The following is a 13,447-nucleotide window of genomic DNA, read 5'->3' on the forward strand; positions in this document are numbered from 1 at the left end:
TCGATACGCCTAAGTCTGTCAAGCAAGTCCATCTGGTGACAATTACATTTAAGACATTTCTCACGCTATGAAGACAAATTCAATCTTTCATAACGGAATTCAATCTCTCTTCCGATCATTTAGTTTCCCAATCACATGTGGTAGCGTTTCATTAAAACATGGGCTGGACTCAAAGGAATCTGTCAATATTTTGCAGTTGGTTTTATCTTGATTCATTTCCTGTTGTCCTAGGGCACGTCTCAATCCCGCTGGAACCGATCAGCAATCGCTCAACATTTGAAAAATGGTAAGTGATTCGTCAGGATTATTCCAGGATTTTATCTCTTTTTGATCTTCCTATAGACGATGTGACCTCTGACGTCACACAAAAACCATAACATGATACCGCCAAGCAAAACCTTTGTGTTTGGCAGCCAGCTAGAAAGTGTACGCAATCTTACTATGACTATGCAACTCGGTGCCCGGCGAAACATGAAGTATATATAGTGTTTTGTCAACAGAGGGCGGTTTGAATGTAAACATAGGTCACATCGTCTATACTGAGCAGAAACTTCCTTTGGAGTATACCCAGCATTTTGATGGCAAAATGCCTTGAAAGATTTCAAGTGACGAAGTGAGCAATAAGAGACACTGCCTTGGTTACGCCCAAACTTCACAAGTTTCTCAGTTGCAGCCCCCAACCTGTTGAACAATTTGTTTTTGTTGACGCAAGGTCGACCTGAGGCTGGCTTCAGAATACAACCAGACATCGGTTCTTTTAGATCGCATCTCAAAACTTGCCTTTTAAATCAGGCATAATTATCATTAACCCTCCCAAGGTCTCTGCGCAGTGCATAGATACCAGCGCTATACAAATCTTATTATTTTTTACGACTTACATTTCTGGTGATGTGGAGAGTTTTGAATCCCCTCGAGTAAACATCCGGGAAGTTCACAAAAGACTAAAAAGGGATTGCCCCTGTTTCTTTTTGTCATCGAACCTCAGAGTTACTTTACACAATAATTCTGATGTCCTTGATTTGAAGTGTTGTTACTTAGATTTCAAGTGTTGTTACTTAATCCTCTAAACGGGAAGCTAGATATTTGTCCGACAAGAGATTTCAATTAATCTAGATGGCAGATATTTATGGAGCGGTGATTCTAACTTTAGTTTAGATTTCAACAACGAGGACGGGTTTACTTTCCTGTCATCAAATCTTTTTTTCATGGTAGACCTATACAGGATCTAGACCATAGAGGGCGGTAGACCACTGGCCAACTTGCCACGTGACAACATGAACGTTGTTATAAGAGGATAGCAAAACAAAGAAACACAAACACTAACGAGATTTGGAGCCTCAGAATGTATTCCTTATAAGCAGAGCCTCTTTGTAACAGTGCTCTATGTAGGAGGGTTGTCGGTAAATACAATGTTCTCAAACATATTGTGCATATTCAAAAGTAAACAAAGGAAATAACGGGTTAGTCTGCTGCCACCTACTGTTCTAAAGTAACCAGTGTACCAATTTGTTTTTCATCTGAGCCTTTTAGCAAGTGATCTTAGAAACAATAACTTGACACCGTTGGTTATTTAGTAACTCTTAAGTCTGCTTTATCTGAGATTCCAGTTCATCAAATCAGGAAAGTGTCTTCAAGATTCTGTTCTCAAGTTTTTCTATTTTACATTTTTGTTTTCCCTCAGGTACCCGTTGACGAACAGTTCCTCCAAAGGAGACATACCGAGCCTAAGAATTAAAACACGATATCAAAGCATCAATATACTTCCCATTGCACAGTACTCCGAACTTGCACAGGTAAATATTGTAATAATATACATTGTTATAGAGACATGAATACCGGTCAAAAACCCAAAGTACAATGATTGGGAAGTAGACGATAAGCTCTCAAAGTGGCTGCGAAATTAGCCCTTGATTGGCATGCCTTTACTACATGTGTTGGTCCTTTGTCCCTTATAGCTGTGATATCAGCCCTTGGTCACTATAGCTGTGATATTGGACCCTGGTTTACGATAGCAGTGATATTGGCCCTTGGTCATTATAGCTGTGATATCAGCGGTTGGTCACTATAGCTGTGGAATATTGATCCCTGGTTTACCATAGCTGTGACATTGGCCATTGGTCACTATGGCTGTGATATTGGACCCTGGGCTACCATAGCAGTAATATTGGCCCGTGGTCTCTCTGGCTGTGATAGCAGCTCTTGGACACTATCCCTGTGATATTGGCCCTTATTGTTCATGATGGCCGTGATATTAGTTGCCATTGATGTAATATTGGGCCCTTGTCACCATAGCTGTGATAACGGCCCTTGGTCACGATGGCTGTGATTTTTGCCCTTGGTCTTCATAACTGTTGTTTAACCCTGGTTAAAGTAGCTATCAACCCTTCGGTCACTATGGCATTGATATTGGACCCTGGTCATTAGTCAGGGATCGCATGTGGGTCACCCATCCCTCTCATTACTAAGCTGTCATCGCTATTAACTCATGTTCACCAGACAAGACAAAAACGCTGGATGATTCAGTAATATGGCTGGGTGTTGTAGCCAACTGTCTCCCCTCCCTCTGAATTCAAGGTCTTATCCAGGGTAGCTAGGGGGAGGGGATCAGCAAAAAGGAGCGACACACTATAAACCATTTACAACAGTGGCATGAAGGCCCAAATTATCAAAATTGGCGTAGTGGTATCTTTTACCTTACCCTCAACCTTTAAGACACAGTTCGAATTTTTGAAGGGGAACTTGGTGGATTGTGTTTTCAGTCCCTACCTGACCGTGCGGGTTTACCCTGAATTAATTCTCCTGGGTTTTCCTCCCACATCTTAAACTGAAACTTCCTTCCTTGTCTTCTCTCCATGGGGTTCTTGGTTAGTATAGTGATGACGATGGCGTTTTCTGAGAGTCCTTGACTTCACAACTGTAATCAATAATTGAAATGAAACCAAAAAATGTGGCTTTTTCACAGCAGTTACCTCTTTAATGCTGCAACCACAAGGCTACTTTGTATGCCTCATGGAACTGTCATTTCCCCCTTTATCCCCTCCCGGAACCAAAACTCAAAAATAGAATCTTCACCAAAATGAACCCCCTGCCTGCCCCCTACCTCCTATACCCTTTCCCTCCCCCCTTTCCCCTACCACCCTCGGAGAAAGTCCGCAGTAAAAATAAATTGTATTTCCTTTACTCAAGCACACGCCAGTCCCAATCACCGCTGAGTGTGAGACTCGTTGCTAACAAATGTTGGATGTCAATTATCTCTAGAGGTGATATTACTATGATTCCGAGCAGAGGAATAATAATGCTGTGCTTTTGAAGCGGAAAATTCTAAATCTTTGATCTGAATAATTAATGATTTCCTGTGGAGGCAAGGCAACATGTCCGTAAATATCTTCAAGTTTTAGATGATGGCTGGGACTGTGTGGATTTTCTTGAGACCTTGGCCCAATTTCATAGAGCTGCTAAGCACAAAAGTTTGCTTAGCGTGAAAATTCTTCCTTGATAAAAACAGGATTACCAACCAAATTTCCACTTGATTTTCAGGATTTATAAGCAAACAACAGTTGTATACCAGTAAAAAGCAATATGCAACAAATGGAAATTTGGTTGGTAATCCTGTTTATATCATGGAAGAGATTTCTTGCTAAGCAAATTTGCGTGCTTAGCAGCTCTATGAAATTGGGCCCTGGATTCGGTTTGAACCTGTGACCTCCAGATTAAAATACGGACGCTCTACCAACTGAGCTATCCAGCCCTACGCTGGTGCTCTCCCTATTTTGTCAATATTTTTTTTATTCAGGGGTGCCAGTCAGAGTCCATTCAACATGTAACAGCTGTATACCCAGGGATCACACCCAAGATTATAATAAAACCTTTTGCAGGCCTTTATGCTTTGTCTTTGAAAGGGCAAAGGGCACCAAGGCATTTTCTCCTTGGTAAAGGGCACCCTATGTTAGGAAATTGTAAGTTTCTACTGGAGCATTTCAAGGGCACTGAGGCAATGACCAGGGGGGCATGTTGCCTCTGTGAAGTATCAGGCCTGCTTTTGTTCAACCCCAAAAATTATAACTGTCTATTTTTTTCCTATTTTTTTCCCCTTTCTTGTAGTACTTGAAAGAGAATGCCGTGAGTCTATGTCAACTTATAGAGCAGCAAATTAACGTCAAGACCAAGGAGGAGATTGCGACCTCGCTCATCAAAGTACTGCAGTGTCTCGGCACAGCCAATGAATTCCTCGTCGAGTTGGTCATGACTGAGACCAGGACAGTTAGTAAGTACCAGTTTGTTGTCTGCCTTCAGTGAAATGGATATTTTATCAAGTAATAGTCCTCAAAATGGCACCCACAGCAATTGCTGTGGTGCCCTGTGCTTTTGCTTTGGTGCCCTGTGTTTTTGCCGTGGTGCCCTGTGCATTTGCAGAGGTGCCCTGTGCTTTTGCTGTGGTGCCCTGTGCTTTTGCTGTGATGCCCTGTGCTTTTGCAGAGGTGCCCTGTGTTTTTGCCGTGGTGCCCTGTGCATTTGCAGAGGTGCCCTGTGCTTTTGCTGTGGTGCCCTGTGCTTTTGCTGTGATGCCCTGTGCTTTTGCTGTGGTGCCCTGTGCTTTTGCTGTGGTGCCCTGTGCTTTTGCAGAGGTGCCCTGTGCTTTTGCTGTGGTGCCCAGAGCTTTTGCTGTGGTGCCCAGTGCTTTTGCTGTGGTGCCCAGTGCTTTTGCTGTGATGCCCTGTGCTTTTGCAGAGGTGCCCTGTGTTTTTGCCGTGGTGCCCTGTGCATTTGCAGAGGTGCCCTGTGCTTTTGCTGTGGTGCCCTGTGCTTTTGCTGTGATGCCCTGTGCTTTTGCTGTGGTGCCCTGTGCTTTTGCTGTGGTGCCCTGTGCTTTTGCAGAGGTGCCCAGTGCTTTTGCTGTGGTGCCCAGAGCTTCTGCTGTGGTGCCCAGTGCTTTTGCTGTGGTGCCCTGTGCTTTTGCTGTGGTGCCCTGTGCTTTTGCAGAGGTGCCCAGTGCTTTTGCTGTGGTGCCCAGTGCTTTTGCTGTGGTGCCCAGTGCTTTTGCTGTGGTGCCCTGTGCTTTTGCTGTGGTGCCCTGTGCAAAGTTCCAAAACAGACTTATGTTTTCCTCCTAGAAGTGCCTCTTACCAGAGGAACATTGCTGTGCCCCTTTGAGAGGGAAGTTCAAGGCCTGAAGTAATAAACCAAAGGAAACTGACTGGGTAAATTTGAAATAACTTTGGGTTGTACAATTAAATATGTTTGACAAAACAGACCGGCAGGAAATAGTAAGGCCCCTTTAAAGACTACCTTTACTCTGATCATGCAGGGATATAGTGAACCACATATGGAGTGTCACGAAATAAGCATGTCTAAATAAATCATCTTTTATTAAATCTTTTACAGATGATGAAAGCCTCATTTTCAGGGCTAACACCATGGCAACCAAATCAATGGAGGCTTACATGAAGCTGATTGGTGGAAAGGTCAGTATCTATTTTGAATATCCATTAATAGGAAAAACTTAACAACAATCAGCTCTTAGTCGGCCTATCTTGTTATTATCGAAGTAGAAATTAAAAAATATTTTCCTGTTTATCTTCGACAGTACATTCAAGACACCCTCGGTGACTTCATTCACACGATATACGAGAATGACGAGGATTGTGAGGTAAGCAAATCATCTTCTAGTCTGACTTCATCATTTCTTCTTTAAATTATTATCAATATTATTATTAATCAAACATCTGTAAAAAAAATGTTAATAACAAAAGTAGCGTTTTCTTACATTTTGTTATAACTAATAACATAATATTATTTTAAATATACATTATCCAGGGTTTATCTTAAACCTTTTCAGTGACCAGCCAGCAGGACCGCTTAGCTTGTCATTTCACTGGTCCACCATAAAAATCTACTTCGTGGTAGTAGAATAAAGCAAGACAGTTCTCTAAGAACAAACTCTACCTGGCAAGTATATACACACATGGTGTTACCGCAAACCAAACATACATTGGTACCTCACCATGCAATGCCTCAAATTCTATATGTTGCTAATTTACATTTGATTGACTTACAACAGGTGGATCCAACCAAAGTATCCAGCAGTGTGTTACTACAGCAGCACCAGGCAACATTGACCATGTTATGTGAGATGGCATGCTGTAAGATCGTCAACTCGACTGCTGCATTTCCATCTGATCTTAGATCCGTCTTCCATTCCTTCCATCAACACAGCCAGAACTATCCAAACGGTCCAGAGATTTGCGATAAATTAATCAGGTAAGCCTTTAACTGGTCATCTCTCGGAAACAGTTGACAATGAAATAGATATTACCCGCTGCCAAAACATAGGATTCGAACTGCCTCTAGCTACTGGGCAATCTTGGTAGTCTAGTGGGTGAGACACTGCCCTAGAATTGAGTTCTGTGAACAAAAAATCACAGGCATATTACTCCAGTGGGATTCGAACCAGTGACCTTTGCAATTCTAGAGCACTGTCTTAGCAACTAGACGTGAACATTTTGTTGTTACCATGTTCTACTGAATGCCAATTTGTTAATTTAAATATGCCTCTTTTCCTTGCAGTGGGTGTATCTTCCTACGCTTTCTATGTCCAGCCATCATGTCTCCAAGTCTCTTTGACCTCATCCAAGAGTATCCTAGCGACAAGACATCAAGATGCCTTACTCTCATCGCTAAGACTGTCCAAGCTCTTGCCAACTACACTAAGTAAGTTGAAGATTTCACATCCTGTATCGCTTTGGTTTTTAAAAGTTTGGAAGGTGGTGCATTCTGCTCTACCAGCCAGTCTCCCACAGGGATGATACCCATGTCTACATTCTTATGGACTGTGAAGGGGATTACCCTGTTTCAGCCCAAGGAGTAGGTGGCAACGTGTCCCTGGTGACTCTTAAAGTGTAGCCCTCTCCTTGAACTGGCCGTCCGTGGCCTTGTGATGTTTTGCGGTCTCTCATAAAATAAATAATAAAAAAATTGTCATCACTCCTGTCCTTGCCCTTGCAGAACATGATTTTATGATTGACATTCTAAAGATTTAGTTAAGATGAGAGCCCTTTTTGAGATTTCGTTAAGATGAGCATCTTTTGTTACCAGCAGGTTTGGAACCAAAGAGAGTTACATGGTGTTTATGAATGAGTTCCTGGAACGGGAGTGGGGCAACATGAGGACCTTCTTGCAAGAGATATCGGTAAGTCTGTCTCTTAGATCTTAAGATCATCAGCAGAAAGGCGTTTGTCTCTAACAGTTTGGTGTGGATTTTTGCTGTGTGACGGGACACAATAAAGGGAAGCACTTTGCATCTGATACATCATGGGTCGATTTCACAAAGAGTTACTAGTCCTAAGTTACTCGTCCTAACTTAGGACTTTAAAACAAGTTCACATCCATCAGAAAAACTGCTAATATGACAGTAGACAAGTGGTACACTTAATTTGACTTCCTGTCATACAACAGTATCCCACTATTGATTTAAGAATGTTTTTTTGAAATTGTTTAAAAACAAATTGTCAATTTATTTTTCTATTGTAGAGTTCCCATGACCGAGAGAGTGCAGTGAAGTTTAACGGCTATACAGACCTTGGCAAGGAACTATCTCTCCTACACAGCCTTCTAGTTGAAACGCTTGACGACTGTGAAAAGGTAAACCATTGACATTGATTCTAACTTTGAAGAATTTTTGAATGATTTATAGATAGCATTGCTTTTAAAGTCAATGTGTACCTTTTGTTTTTGGAATCCTTCGATTGGATTAGTTCTATATAAATGTAGATGTATACAATATAACTAACCTGTGGAAATTAAATCTTCAAAAGGTGGTCAAGTCTTTGAGATATCGCTGAAAATCCGCGCAGGAAGAATAATCCGTAATACGAACACATAATCTGAAAAGCGTTACTTCAGTTAGGCTTCTCAGGTTCAAATTTTGGGGCATAAAGAATATCTTTCTACATAACCACATTATTTGAAAGTGAAATGTTCCTCAAAATGCTTTATACTAAACGTACACTTTCCCTTGAAAACAACAATATTTTTATTTATCTTTGCAGCTTTCTGAAGACAAGGTCGGCCCGTTGAAGGGAATCCTGTCTCGTATCACTAGCTACGCCTCATTACCAGAGGGAACGATACCCTACAGTTCCTCCAGCTTCATCCAAATGACCAAAGGGTCAACAAACTCAACTAAAGTCAGCACTACATCCATCTCAACGTCTCCAATTGGCAAGAAGAGTCTGAATAAGATCTTTGACGATGCGAAGCTTTCCGACTCCACAGACGTTGAGATGTTGCCGCCGTATAACATCGCGATGGAGCGATCTATAACTTCCTCCACGGTGAATAATCTTGTGGATTTCATCCAGCAGGATTCGCCAAACGCGGTCATTGGGAGAACAGAGCGCAGCACGGCAGTTTTTGATATCGGGAACGTGCAGACGGACGTACGGCATGTTGAGACGAGTACGACGGTAGAGAAGGTTGAGACGACAACCGAAGTGGAAGAGAGAATCATGGAGGAACTTGAAGGAGATATGGTGGTCTCCATGAAGTCGGAAACTACAAAATCCGTCAATCAATCATTTTCTGTCAGTTTGGAAAAGAATGTTATACCAAACCCCAGTACTAATGCCATGAACAGAACGTCGCAGCCCGTAGAGAGAAACGTTGACGGGAAAGGGAGGGCCAAGCGCAGGAACAGAACTTTACCGCTCTCTTTTCAGAATCCTGCTTATCAACTCTCAAAGACGTCGCTGCGTCACATGGACATCGGGGCTTCAGACAGTGTGAGTTCATCCAACAGCAGTCCTAGTAACTCTGACGGAGCCTCGTCAAATCATGACGGGGACGTCTCACAAAACGGTTCTTCCTGCGACGGTGTCTCCCCACCCTCAAATCGGCGCACGGCCGCGGCAAAGGAGACCTCCACAGCCAAGATAGATATCATGGCTCACACTCTTCCCAAAGCTGCCCACCGATCACATAATATCACGACTGTTGATTTATACCCGAAAGACAAACAGATGTCTGAGAGTCACAGTAGTGGGTCAATCCACTCCAATAAAACGAGTAAACCGAAATTCACGAGTAGTTACAGCAGTACTTCACTATTTGAACCCTCACGGACCCCATCCACGTCTAACGTTACGTCTCCCACGGAAGCAATTCGTGCTATGAATAACGCCGCTAAGGCAGCGTTCTTTTCATCAGTGATGGCTCCTGTGAAGGAATCCACTCCCCTCTCGTCACCCAGCCCAACTGGTACCCCGTATAACAACACTGGTGGGCAGCAGCGCTCTCAAGCCGTGTTGCACATTAACAATGGCAGTCATCAGCCATCGTTTGCCGTTACAGTCACTAACCCTAAACCCCCATCTCAAACAGCTCAGTTAGGTTCCACGTACCCTCAGCATGCCTCAAGCTCCTCCCCTTCAATATCGCCTCCTACAAGTTCCTCAACGTCACCTTCTTCGGAAGATGGTCCTCCCATGACTCTAGTCAGGACTGAAGCAGTAATCCAAACAGGTACAGCAACGTCCGTTCCTGTTGAATCCGAGTCAACAACATTCACAACCCAGCGGTTTACAACCTCTCAAACGATCTTGCCCACTCCCTGCCGACCAAAGCAACTGAACACGGAGTCAACAAGTCCGTCTTCACGGGCTCCCCTCATGGGTACCTCAAATCTTGAGAAGAGCCACGCCCCAAAGAGCTCCGCCCGCTACCCAGCCACACCCATCGTCCCCAGTACTGCCAGCGTTGCCTTTAGCATAACTAACCTTACCCCAGCTATAACCACCATGGCGTCGCCAACAAGCCCATCCTCGTTGCCGCTCCCACGAAAGAAAATCATGACGCAGTTTGCTTCTAAGCCTCGCGCCGTCTGCCTCTCAGAGAGCTCATCCTCAAACGGATCTCTGAATAAGAATGCAGACGCCACGGAATCTGCCAAAGATATGCTGTCAATCCACATCGGAAAGAAGTCACGGTCGTTGTCCGTGCAGCATAACTTCACATTCAAGTCCTCAACGTCACCTCCAGAACCTGTTTGGACTCGAAGGATTAAAGACCCATCTGCTATTGATAGAGAAACACAAACAGAAATGGTGAGTTTCCTTTGAACAAAAGCAGTAAAATATTTCCGTTAAATTTTAAAGCCCTCTTCATACTTGAATTGTGAAAGAATGAAAATTTGCTGAGAATTGCATTGGTGTTAACTATGATGGTGACTTTTCAGCAAACCTAAATCATTCTTTATAAAAACCGATATCCCGCCAGTTGGACTCAATTTCACAAAGCTCTATTGTGGTATTGTCAGTATGCAATTTATGCTTGATGCAGGTTTGACCACTCTCCCAGCAAATAGCTTGGGTATGATCTGAATTTTAAAAAAGTACAACAAAACCCAAGAGAAGGAGGGTGTCTGTTGTTTTTCTGACCTTCATTTGTGGTCTTAAGAATCTCCCTAAGAGTTTGCAAACCCTTACAAATATATCTTGTTGTTCAAATTGAATTAGTACTCTCTGGAGATCCAGCTTCTTAAGGATGAACTGGAGAAGATGTCGGCTCAGCTGGAAGAAACCCAACAACGTCTTGACGAAGAGGAGAAAAGAGCGGATCTAGCCATTGCAGAGATGAAAGTAGAGGTGGAGGAAAGTCAAATAGAACTCAGAATACAACACGATGAGAAAGATAAACAGATTAAAGACATCATTACAAGGTAGGTGTGGTCAGCATCTTATCTATCATCTCATTTGAGTCATCTTAAGATAGTTTGTCTAGTCCCCCGCCCTCTTCTTAATTTACCAAGGTCTGACAATGGCATTGTTTTACACAGCTCATGGAGTTTATTTACTTAGCTAAATTCAGGGGGAGCCAATCTATGAAGTATCTGTCTTGTTGGCAAACTGACTGTTAAGCAAAAGTTTGTTTGTGCATAGCAAATAACTGCATTTAAAGTGGGCTTAAAGATTTTGTTAAAAGAAGTCCCATAATTTCAGTCAGACCTGGGTAAATGAAAAGAAATGCTTAATTTAGATTTCCGTTGAGGACCGTAGAGAAGTCAGCAACCCAAAATTATTTGATTTTTGTGGTACGCAAATTTCATTTTGTAAAATTACCCGTAGTCTCCCAATTCTATCCCTCCTGTGCTGCTTATTGTCTGACAGGGGATACAAATTATGTGCACTCAAATTTTATAAGAACTGGGAAATTAGGTATAGATTTTTAATTTGACAGTTTTAAAGGCAGTGGACACTATTGGTAATTGTCAAAGACCAGTCTTCTCACTTGGTGTATCTCAAATATGCATAAAATAACAAACCTGTGAAAATTTGAGCTCAATCGGTCATCGAACTTGCTAAATAATAATGAAAGAAATAAAACCTTTGTCACACGAAGTTGTTGCGTTTAGATGGTTGATTTCAAGACCTCAAGTTCTAAATCTGAGGTCTCGAAATCAAATTCGTGGAAAATTACTTCTTTCTCGAAAACTATGGCACTTCAGAGGGAGCCGTTTCTCACGATGTTTTATACCATCAACCTCTCCCCATTACTCGTCACCAAGAAAGGTTTATGCTAATAATTATTTTGAGTAATTACCAATAGTGTCCTCTGCCTTTAAGTTCTTGTCTGGGTTTAGAAGAGCTGCCAACTCCCCGATTCTGCAATCTATGTTCACTGAAAATAAACCAATCGTTTCATTTTACAGTAAACAAAGGTGACAATCTCCCTGGTTATGGAATCCTTTTCCCTGTTGTGTTTAGTGTAAATCTGAATATCTCTGTGATTGTTGTACACAACCTTCCTGATTGCAAGATGCAAATGGTGGCAGCTCTAGTTTAGAAACATGAATCTGATTATTAAAGTTCATCTGGATTGAAGGGCGGGATGGGATTTGATTTAACTGACAGTTTTTAGTTCTAGGGTGGGTTATGAAGTTTATCTGGATTTAGGGGTTGGTTTGGGGATTTAAAACCCATATCTGCTTATTAAACCAAGCTTACACATCTCCCTTGCTTTTACTAACATGTTTTCCAGGTTTTATGCCCCATTTCTGCTTTAACCACATTCCGTGCTTTTCTCATGCACATTCCATAGCAAGTCACACATCATGGACTTGAGATTTGATCCATCAGCACCCTGTCAGAATCTTTCCCCCGAAGCCATGTAAAACAAAAAAGACCAATTTTATTTGATCTGATTTTGCCTCCTCCAATTTCTCTTTGTTATTTGCATCTGTGTTCTGTACGTGCCGTGTAGTAGTCCCTTACCGTCTTCGTCGTTCGTTGGCCCCGGCTAATTGAACTCAAACCTACCCAAATCTCTCGGTATGTATGCCTCTATCTATGGCTATTTTTGCAGCTCAATAGTTACATCAGTCCGACCACCCATTCGACCACCCATTCGACCACCCATTGGGCAACCCATTCGACCACCCATTGGGGCACCCATTCGTCTGTATCTGCGCTCTACCATGTATCCAACGGTCACCTGGCGGGCCCACGTACCCGCACTGTTGCACAACTAAAGCTGTCTGTAAGAATCATTTCTGCACCATTTGCGCAAGACTGGCGTGAAAATCTCTCTGAGGGCGCTCTGCTCAAGGCTGCATTGCTTGCTTTCAAGTAAACATGCCACTCAATAACCAAAGTTTTAACCAAAGTTTGACATCGGACGGCTGATTTCAAGTAAACGTGCCTAACAAGAACCAAGCTCATTATCGATACAACATTATTCTTATTCATTCTTCTTATTCAGCATAGTTATGTGCTAAGCGAATCTATGAAAATGACCCAAGGTTCTGACTATTTAACTTGACTAATGAAATTTTTTAATTTCTGGCTGACCAGTAAGGCCCCTCATTGAGATTTTGAGCCAAGTAACTCAGGTGTTGCGTTTTTCCTCTTTCTTCATTTCTTTTGCTGTGCACCATACTCATATTTTCATTACTCAATGCATTCTCATCTTGATCATTGTCATGTTGCTTCAGCTGTTGTCATTATTTGGCTTTAATTCAATTTCATCTTTGCTGTAATATCATCGCTTTAATATCCCCATCCTTGCACTGTTTTAAGGTTGGCTGGTTAATAGTTTATACAATTGTTTTCTTGATAGAATACGCCTCTCTTAATTGTCACGCATGACGTCATCATTCTAACCCAAATGAGGCTGTTGGCGCATGTCACGCCACCACCATAACCAGCCACTTGATCTTAGTTGCAGTGGCTGCACCGATGGCCTAGTTTGGGGTTAGAATGGTGACGTCATGCATGAATATTAAGAGAGGCGTATTGTAGCCCGCCATCAGTCTACTCCTTTAAAGAGTAAGAATTGAGAAACGGTGGGAAATTCTGTCATATATTGGCAGAATTTTAATTTTTGTTTGTGTCTCAAATTAACCATTGGCAATATTTTATATTCCAGTCATGATCGGGTTTAAGAGTTTAGAGTTACT

At 42.3% G+C, this 13,447-nt stretch overlaps 1 protein-coding gene across 6 annotated transcripts in view; it reads left to right on the forward strand.

The window, feature by feature from the left end:
* Positions 1–13,447, forward strand: part of LOC117302919 (ras GTPase-activating protein nGAP-like) — a 63,848-nt gene that overhangs the window by 46,506 nt on the left and 3,895 nt on the right. For 2 of the 6 annotated variants that reach the window (XM_033786902.1, XM_033786900.1), the window contains exons 8-18: positions 232–286; positions 1,682–1,793; positions 4,102–4,264; positions 5,383–5,462; positions 5,585–5,647; positions 6,059–6,258; positions 6,565–6,708; positions 7,093–7,186; positions 7,528–7,638; positions 8,046–10,097; positions 10,509–10,711. In XM_033786902.1, coding sequence (XP_033642793.1) covers positions 232–286; positions 1,682–1,793; positions 4,102–4,264; positions 5,383–5,462; positions 5,585–5,647; positions 6,059–6,258; positions 6,565–6,708; positions 7,093–7,186; positions 7,528–7,638; positions 8,046–10,097; positions 10,509–10,711 — 3,277 coding nt within the window. Of the gene's footprint in view, positions 1–231; positions 287–1,681; positions 1,794–4,101; positions 4,265–5,382; positions 5,463–5,584; positions 5,648–6,058; positions 6,259–6,564; positions 6,709–7,092; positions 7,187–7,527; positions 7,639–8,045; positions 10,098–10,508; positions 10,712–12,252; positions 12,321–12,354; positions 12,529–13,447 lie in introns of all 6 variants that reach the window. The other 4 variants (XM_033786903.1, XM_033786904.1, XM_033786905.1 and 1 more) reach the window with 4 other exon arrangements.

The sequence above is a fragment of the Asterias rubens genome, chromosome 19 (assembly GCF_902459465.1).
Source record: "Asterias rubens chromosome 19, eAstRub1.3, whole genome shotgun sequence".
NCBI classification, from domain to species: domain Eukaryota; kingdom Metazoa; phylum Echinodermata; class Asteroidea; order Forcipulatida; family Asteriidae; genus Asterias; species Asterias rubens.